The sequence below is a fragment of the Halichondria panicea genome, chromosome 6 (genome assembly GCF_963675165.1).
Source record: "Halichondria panicea chromosome 6, odHalPani1.1, whole genome shotgun sequence".
Taxonomy (NCBI): Eukaryota; Metazoa; Porifera; class Demospongiae; order Suberitida; family Halichondriidae; genus Halichondria; species Halichondria panicea.
The window spans coordinates 2,521,844-2,531,714 of NC_087382.1; the positions used below are offsets into that span (position 1 = coordinate 2,521,844).

The 9,871-nt window shown below is 42.4% G+C and overlaps 1 protein-coding gene and 1 pseudogene across 12 annotated transcripts in view; both read right to left on the reverse strand.

Moving 5' to 3' along the window:
* LOC135336954 (uncharacterized) overlaps positions 1-9,871 on the reverse strand; it is a 35,556-nt gene that overhangs the window by 16,329 nt on the left and 9,356 nt on the right. For 3 of the 12 annotated variants that reach the window (XM_064532832.1, XM_064532833.1, XM_064532831.1), the window contains exons 3-4: positions 9,002-9,610; positions 8,700-8,771 (exon numbers count right to left, since the gene is read on the reverse strand). In XM_064532832.1, coding sequence (XP_064388902.1) covers positions 8,700-8,771; positions 9,002-9,610 — 681 coding nt within the window. Of the gene's footprint in view, positions 1-24; positions 577-624; positions 685-757; positions 1,150-1,237; positions 1,288-1,517; positions 2,350-7,438; positions 8,039-8,086; positions 8,147-8,217; positions 8,610-8,697; positions 8,772-9,001; positions 9,611-9,871 lie in introns of those variants that run through there. The other 9 variants (XM_064532842.1, XM_064532839.1, XM_064532843.1 and 6 more) reach the window with 8 other exon arrangements.
* Positions 2,510-7,397, reverse strand: LOC135337145 (glutamate dehydrogenase, mitochondrial-like; annotated as a pseudogene).

Consider the following 9,871-nt stretch of genomic DNA (forward strand, 5'->3'; position numbering starts at 1 on the left):
AGCCGCCCGCGAGTTCAGATGTCATCATAAAAAAACTCATAATTATAACAATGTTTACGTGTAGTAATAATAGTACAATATTAGTACAAGCAAAAGGAGGGGTTTAGGGAATTAGTGTTAAAAATTTGATGTTAGTTTGGGATCACCACTGCTTCGAGTCTTTCAACGTCTGTGCTAATTCAGACAATCCGACAGTAGGTTTCTGGAGCGATTGGATAAGCTCCTCTTTGCTCAGTTTTTCCTTATTTAATCTTGTGATGAGCATGTCCTTGAGACAATCTAGATTTTTGTCCCTCTGTTTGGTCGCAATTGCCTCGAGGATATCAATATGGAGGCCCAGAGCCAAGCCAAGGTAGTACCACTTGTTCACGGCGGGAGGGTAGAGGTATTCCAGTAGCTCAGAAAGGTTGTTAGTTGTGAATGATTTAGACCGACTCTCCTGAGAGCATGACCCCGTCAAAGCTGGAGGTGTAGGTCGTTGGACATCTGGTGTTGTGAGGGGGATGGTTGACACTGGTTTTCTTCGATGTTTGGGCTTGGCAGTTTTGCTTCTTGATCTCGTAACCATTGACTTACCTAAATGAATGTACATAAGTAAAGTTAGACCGTACACTGAGAACTAACCTGAGTCAGTACATGGTCTCTTAGTGGCAGTTGTTGGTGGCTCACAAAGAGAACGCTTCCCTGCATCAGTATATGAATGGTTAGCAGCATAATAATTATAGTTCACACAACAAACACTGATTAATAAACTCACTTATTGGTTTTTTCTGTGTGGATGCCAAAGCTGACGTGAAAACCAAGACAGTAAATATTTCACCACATTCGGGACAGCTTGGATCATTCCCCTGTCCCACAGCGCAAACAGGACACACAACATGGTTGCAAGAGGTGGTGGTTAATTTCACGTTATTGCCACATTTCTCACAGTAGATCGTGGGGTTGGCCCAGCAACAGACGATGAGCAGGTCAGCCCAGACGTCCGCCTCCATTACCCAGAACTTGGAGTTGAGCATCCTTGTGGCCATTTCCAGTGGAGGACCCCAGCCTGAGCGAATGCTCTTGAGGAGAGAGGTCAACTCTTTCAGTGAGAATGACGCAGGCACTTTTTTAGTAAGTGTCCAACGAAATACGCGAAGAGCTCGGATTTTATCAAAGAAACAGAATATATTTGTTAAGTTGCAGGGGACACAATAGTTTAGCCTAGATTTTTAAGAGCATGTAGGGTGTATGGTACCTTTCCAGTCTAGCTTCCAGTCTAGTTTTTCCCCAGTCTATACGCTGTTGCTGTGAATTAAAGAAATCATTTGATCATGTTATGCTTCTCACAATGCACTATGGAATCCCAACATCCAATCCCCTATAAACTGGCTTACACTTAAGAACTTCATACTAATAATTCATAAGCAATGTATAGGTTGCCCAAACCATCCCCATAGAGATACACTCTGGGGCAAAGACGGTACCTATGTGAGCTTGTTTAAAATGGACAAGTGTAGAGCGACACCAATCCTTACCAACGCCTCCAACGCGTTCAACGAGTCCAACTCCAACACCTTCAATGCGTCCAACACCTTCAACGCGTCCAACGCCTTTGCCTTCAACATGTCCGATACTTTCAACGTGTCCAACACCTTCAACATGTCCGATACTTTCAACGTGTCGAATGCTTTCAACGCGTCCAACGCTTTCAACGCTTTCAACACCTTCAACTTGTCCGATGCTTTCAACGTGTCCAACACCTTCAACATGTCCGATAAGTTCAACGTGTCCGATGCTTTCAACGTGTCCAACACCTTCAACTTGTCCGATGCTTTCAACGTGTCCAACACCTTCAACATGTCCGATACTTTCAACTTATCCAACGCTTCCAATGCTTTCAACACCTTCAACATGTCCGATGATTCCAACGTGTCCAACTCCTTCAACACCTTCAACATGTCCAACTCCTTCTGGAACTCCATACTATACCCAATATACACAACTCTGCTCACCGGCACCAGCACTGTGAGTGTGTATATGGCAGATTCTCCATCACTGATCATTAAAGAGGCTTCTGGCCATCGCCGGGGCCTGGGCATATAATCCAGACTCCTTTGTACCTTGTTGGTCATTCTGACTTGGCACACTTTATACATGATACCAGTAATTTATAGTATCTATGCTTTATATCACATGCACACTAGACCACTAGTGCCGGAGACACCACAACGCCTAGGGAATTGGGTTGGTAATTAGCTATACAGCTACAGAGCTAGAGCATAGATAGTATGGCTAGAGGCTGCGCTGGAGCTGAAGAGTTCTCTTGGCTAGCTAGCTAGAGACGTGTTAGCCTCGATTCCAGGCCGCACTTCACTCCGGGATGTGCGGCCTGGAATCGAGGCTGGTTACATACTGGCTTGGAAACTCTTTGTTCCTCCCATATTTTTTCTTATTGTGTGACAAAAACAGAAAAAGGAAACCATTATATAAGTATCTTTTACCAAGAGTAACCGGATTAAACCCATAATTAATTCACTATTCAGAATGTAATCTACAATCATACATGTAGTGTTTAAAAGCCACAGACATACCAAAAAATAAGCTAGCAGGTAGGAAGGTACAATGTTCACTATCAGGTGTTCTCTATGCAGCTACAAGGTGATGCCAGCCGCTAGGTAGACTGTGTAGATCTTCTGCAGTGCACACACATAAGCAGCGGTCCTCAGGTCCAGACCAAGGTTGTACTCACGAACAGCTCGCATGATTTGCTGCAAGGGAGGGGAAGAGTTTCTTAGAATGGTAGCAGAATTATGAATCAGATCAAAAGCAGAACACACTTTATATCGTGGTAATTGTATCGTGGAGACATTCGTGTAATTAAATTGGAAATCGTCTTATTTTTTTTATTGAGATGCCGTCGGGTTTCAAAAAGCTCTATTCTACAATGCTTTAGATAGTGACATTACAATAGATGCAAGTATTCAATAAAGGGAGTACATTAGTTATAATAATAATACGTACATGGTTTTAATCTAAGCAGGTTATGCCTTAGTTGCTACAGACACGATAACTTGGCTAGTGACAGCTCTCACCTTGGCAAATCTCTCCATGGTGTATTCTAGACCAGAGTTGACGATGTCCTTCTCACTAGCTCCAGCAATGCAAGCACTGAATGCAGGGGTGGCTGTGATGGGGATAGACCCAGCACGACCTCCAGAGAACTTGGACACTGTCTGTAGGGGTGTGTGTGTGTGCGTGTGTGTGAGTGTGTGTGTGTGTGTGTGCGTGTGTGTGTGTGCGTGTGTGTGTGTGTGTGTGTGTGCGTGTGTGTGTGCGTGTGTGTGTGTGTGGTGTGTGAGTGTGTGTGAGTGTGTGTGTGTGTGTGTGTGCGTGTGTGTGTGTGTGTGTGTGTGTGCGTGTGTGAGGGGTGCGTGTGTGAGGGGTGTGTGTGTGAGGGGTGTGTTAAATTGCTATTAAGAATGCTTTATAGAAAAAATTTGTTACCATGAAGCCAGTAATTATAGAGCTACCATGCACTTGTATGGAGGTGACCTCATTATGAACTCTAAACCCATACATGTAAAATGTAATTACCATAATTATTACTAGAATATTTTGATGGTGAAAAACTTTGCGAAAGAGCCAAATCAGCAGAAAAGTTGACCCTTTGCGATCTAACTACCGTATAGCGGGTAATTTTCGGGGGACAAAATATTCGTGGTTCAGCAATATTGAGACATTTCGTGGGTAATATTTTCGTGGTTGGAGCTTGCACTGCAGGTAAAGGTAGGCAAGGTCGCTTCATTTGTGGGTAAAATATTTGTGGTTAGACCTCCAACCACAAAAACCACGAATATTTTGCCCACGAAAATTACACGCTATACTGTATTGCGTTCTGGCATGTGTACCGGTATTTATGAATTGATCGTTAAGTTCACATAATAATGTTTAATGCTCGCAGAACATTCTAGTAATACAGTATACAATAATAATAATAATGGACAGTGCTCTGGCATGACTAATTTTAATGTTCAAACTAGGGACTGGCCATGCCATGCATGTATAGCAAATTATTCAGATGTCTCCAGTTGGCAAATCCTAAACCAGCTGGCGTATACATGACCTGTATCACTAGTAGCAGCAACAACATCACTACATGTATTGTACTATATACGGACAAACAGACAATATGATTATTATAAGCAATCTCACCATTATTATTATTATTATTATTATTATATCGTATGATATCCAAGTGCTAAAAATATAAATTTCTATTTTTAGCACTTCATGCAAATGCACTCATTCCTCCGCCCACGTTTAAACTCTGCTAGCTACGTGCACTGATAGTGGAGTTGCATGCCCTCTCTTCTTTTATAAGCCCTTGATAGCACTCATAACAAGCACTGACAAGGTTAATAGCACTCGGCGTAGCCTTGCCATTGCTTGTTACTCGTGCTATTAATCTCATCAGGAGTGTATGAAGAGGAGTATGCGACTCCCACGCACATTCCATTCTACATCCCGGACTGATTCTGTCACTAACACTTGAGTTGTGTAAACTGTTAGCCACGAATAAAATTAAAGTGGGCTGGAGGTACAAACCACAGAGGAGGAAAATGCCAGTGTCAAAAGGTCACTAATTAAAACACCACGTGGTCCTATGTTTTATGAGTTTACCCTCGCACCCCTGAGTTTATACACCACCAATAGCTTGATCCTCTTTATAATCACAACAGACATCGGTTGAGCTATCACGCCCCAGAGGAATCAGCTTGAGAGAGGAGATCCAGGATTTAATTGCAACCTTTGACCTTTTATTGCATTCTTCAAAACCACAAGATATGGAAATTAGCCTTCCATGGCTAGGGTATAAATTTTGATGTACTGGCTTACTGGCTTGCTGCACTGGATAGATCTAGGTATAGTAAGCTTTCCAAGCAGGCAAATTTTAATAAAGAACAGAAGCGCTAAGCTGCTATATGCAGCAAAGGTCAAGAACCCAGAACTAATCCTTCATTAAATGTGACCCTATTGACCCTGGAGTTCCTCCTCTGGTATAAACTTAAGATACGGTCTGATAGTGACGTGGTATGACATACTCATACCGTAACCTGGTTTACACTACAACTGCTACAGTTGGATACGGTATAGCGGGTAATTTTCGTGGGGCAAAATATTCGTGGTTTTCGTGGTTGGAGGTATGACCACAAATAATTTACCCACGAATGAAGCGACCTTTTACAAATCCAAGCAGCAACCAGAAAATATTACCCACGAAATGTCTCAATATTGCTTGATCCACGAATATTTTGTCTCCCGAAAATTACCCGCTATACGGTACTCCTCTTCATACACTCCTGATAGAGTTCTTTAGAGACTGATTCAATGTATGTAATTGTTATTTCATTTTCTATATTCTCTATAGCAAGTCTACTCTCCTTCTTTCACCTAAAATTGTACATAATACATGTTTGTAAATACAACTCTGCGCGAGGCTAATCATGCGTGTGCGTATACCTCTATTTATTACTGTGTAACAGTGATTTAATGCAGCATAAGGACAAACGAACTCCGACCTCCCATCACACACACACACACACACACACACACACGTACAAATGACCTCTGACCTCTACTCACTACACACACACTCACCTAGTAAATGATTGTTGGAGTCTTCCTCGTGTTTCCAGGTCAACCGTCCATAACTGACATGGTTGAGATTCTTGAGCCACTCAAAATAGGACACAGTCACTCCTCCAGCATTTGCAAACAGGTCAGGGATGACCATAATGTTGCGATCCATCAGAATCTTCTCAGCAGCAATAGTAGTGGGACCATTGGCACCTTCTGCCACCACCTGTGTACACATGAGGCAATCTCTGGGTCAGTAGAACTTTAAAACTAGTTATATTAATAAGCACACCTACGTATGTAGGGATGGATATAGTCCTACATACAGGTAAGAGATGAGACTGATCAAAACCTACCAGGGATAGGCCTTCCTAAAGAGCTACAGAATGCAATATCCAACTTTGAAATTGGTTATACTCTAGATCCAAGCAAAAAAACCTACACTCTTTCAACTGCCATAACTTGAATTCCGTGGATCCAATATTTATGATTTTCCGAAAGATTAGAAAGAGACCTTTAAAATGATGTCACAAAGTTTATATTTAAGACATAGTCAATTTTGGCCCAATACCATGGATTATATACATGTATATATAGTCCATGGTCCAAGGCCGAAAAATGACAAATTATGCCTCAACGAAATTGTGGATTTAAACACATCATTTGAAAGGTCTCTTTCTAAGCTTTCAGAACATCATAACATTTTTGAAATCGGATCAACGATACTCGAGTTATGGCATTATACGCACACACACGCACAATACCTTGGCTTGTATTTGCTCAGCTATTTCTGCCGTAATCTGCTTCTCTCCGGCAGCTGGTATCAGAATATCACACTCTGCTGTCAGTAAGTTCTCAGTCGTTTCTTGTGCTCCTGGAAATCCTTTGATTGAGCCTCCGTTATTTAATTTATAATCTTCCAATTCTTTCGGGTCGATACCGCTTCCCTGTTAACAATGGACACATCCCTCTCCATCACGCCCACGCACTTAGCTCCCTCTCTGTGGAGGTAGCGACAAGAGTGGAGCCCCACGTTGCCAAAGCCCTGTACATACATGTAGAGTTATATAGCGACTTAATAGTCGTATAATGCATAAATTAGAAGTTATAATAATAAGGACTTACAATGCAGGCTAGGGATTTGGGGAGGTCAATAGTGTGAGCATTGAATTAACTACCGTACGTATTACTAACAATTTTTAGTAATAAAATCGCATAAAACCAGATACCATATCACAGTCTTAAGTTTATAAAGTTAGAAAGCAAAGTCTACTCTGGCCCCCATCATGCACAAGGTTTGTTACCAGCAAAATATTCTAGTAATACAAGTATGTTATAATGCATAGGTCAGAGGTGGATCTTAAGGAGGTCAATAGTGTGAGCATTGTCTAATAGTTACATACATGACGTATGAACATTATGTTATTATCCTGAACAGGTAAAAATACCGTACCAATCTTTGAGGGGAAGATGTTCTCATCGTCTAGTTGTTCTTGTACCCAGGTCATGAGATAGTCGATATACTTGGGTGCTGAGCACTTGATGGGCTTCTTGACGGTCGTACCATCGGCCCAGTGATACTCGTACCTGGTGGGCGGGCAAGGGGTCAGAGTGCGTAACATTACAAATACATGTACACGGATGGGATTGAGAATACAAAGTGAGTTAGATTAACAGTGGATCCTTCTTAACAGCCATTCTTGAAGAAAATCAACTAACGTAACAAAGGCCAGGTCCCAAATGAACTTAGGTATAAAGAGGTTTCACACCCACGGCATTGCAGCCAAATATGGCCATTGTACTGATGATGCAATGATAATGATTATCTAATAACATTCTTTCAGCGTAATGAATAAATTTTACAAAAACCATGTGATGACTATAAATCTACTTTGCCTGGCCTTACCAACAAAAAACATGTTAAGTGCAATAATTATTAATTATAAAGTCAAATCAAAAGGAGGGTTTGGGGGATTAAAAGTGATAGTTTGGGATCACCACTGCTTCGAGTCTTCCAACGTCTGTGCTAGTTTGGAAAATCCTACAGTAGCTTTTTGCAGCGATTGGACAAGCTCCTTTTTACTCAGCTTTTCCATATCTAACCGTGTGATGAGCATCTCCCTGAGGCAGTCTAGAGTGTCATCTCTCTGTTTGATCTTAATTGCATGGAGGATATGAACAGGGACGCCCAGACCCAGGCCAATATAGTACCACTTGTTCACGGCAGGGTAGAGGTCGTCCAGTAGATCAGGAAGGTTGTCAGTTGTGAGGGATTTTCTCTCATGAGAGCATGACCCCGTCGAAGCTGGAGGTGTAGGTCGTTGGACATCTGGTGTTGTGAGGGGGATGGTTGATACTGGTTTTGTTCGAGGTCTTGGCTTGGCTGGTTTGCTTCTTGATCTCGTAACCATTGACGTGCCTAAATGAATGTACGTAAGTAAAGTTAGACCGTACACTGAGAACTAACCTGAGTCAGTACATGGTCTCTTAGTGGCAGTTGTTGGTGGCTCACAAAGAGAACGCTTCCCTGCATCAGTATATGAATGGTTAGCAGAAAAATAAAATAGTTCACACAACAAACACTGATTAATAACTTACTTATTGGTTTTTCCTGTGTGGATGCCAAAGCTGACGTGAAAACCAAGACAGTAAATATTTCACCACATTCGGGACAGCTTGGATCATTCCCCTGTCCCACAGCGCAGACAGGACACACAACATGGTTGCAAGAGGTGGTGGTTAATTTTACGTTATTGCGGCATTTCTCACAGTAGATCGTGGGGTTGGCCCAGCAACAGACGATGAGCAGGTCAGCCCAGACGTCCGCCTCCATTACCCAGAACTTGGAGTTGAGCATCCTTGTGGCCATTTCCAGTGGAGGACCCCAGCCTGAGCGAAGGCTCTTGAGGAGAGAGATCAACTCTTTCAGTGAGAATGACGCGGACACTTTTTTAGTAAGTGTCCAACGAAATACGCGAAGAGTTCGGATTCTATCAAAGAAACAGAATATATTTGTTAAGTTGCAGGGGACACAATAGTTTAGCCTAGATTTTGTAGAGCATGTAGGGTGTATGGTACCTTTCCAGTCTAGCTTCCAGTCTAGCTTCCAGTCTAGCTTCCAGTTCAACTTTTATCCAGTCTATACTCTGTTCCTGTGAATTAAAGAAATCATTTGATCATGTTATGCTTCTCACAATGCACTATGGAATCCCAACATCCAATCCCCTATAAACTGGCTTACACTTAAGAACTTCATTCTAATAATTCATAAGCAATATATAGGTTGCCCAAACCATCCCCATAGAGATACACTCTGGGGCAAAGACGGTACCTATGTGAGCTTGTTTAAAATGGACGAGTGTAGAGCGACACCAATCCTTACCAACGCCTCCAACCAGTCCAACTCAAACACCTTCAACGCGTCCAACACCTTCAACGCGTCCAACGCCTTCAACTTGTCCGATGCTTTAAACCTGTCCAACGCTTTCAACGCTTTCAACGCTTTCAACGCGTTCAACGCCTTCAACATGTCCAACGCGTCCAACACCTTCAACATGTCCGATGATTCCAACACTTGCAACGTGTTCAACGCTTTCAACGTGTCCAACGCCTTCAACTCCGTCTCCAACGCCTCCAACTTCACTTTCAACCTCTTCGACACCACGTTCAACCTATTCAACTCCTCCACGTTCAACCTATTCAACTCCTCCACATTCAACCTATTCAACTCCTCCACGTCCAACCTATTCAACTCCTTCACGTTCAACGAGTCCAACTCCTCCAACAAGACTGAGCGTGATGAAGACCGCAATCTTATTTTGAAGTCAAGGAATGGCGAATTGATCATGTCAAAACTTAAGGTATCCTCGATTCCAGAGAAATCCTGTGTGAGGAGATCTAGATAAACTGGTGTATTCAGCTTGCCCTCTTGTTGTTCTGTGTCCGATATAAACGGCGTGAATGTTTCTCGAAGTTGGCCCAGTTGGGGGTTCTGGTGTATGTGTACGTGTGCATGCAAACAAAATCAATAGTATTAAAACACCAAACTATCTGTGAAGCAGAAATGTGAATGGCCAAACTATAATTAATTTAATATATATACATACACAGATATTAAACTATAGACTACAATACACACAACAATGCTCACCGGCCAGGGCCAGGGCCAGAGGTTATAATCCAGACCCCTTTGTACCTCGTCAGTCATTCTGACTTAGCTTGGCACACTTATCACACTAGACCACTGGGCTGG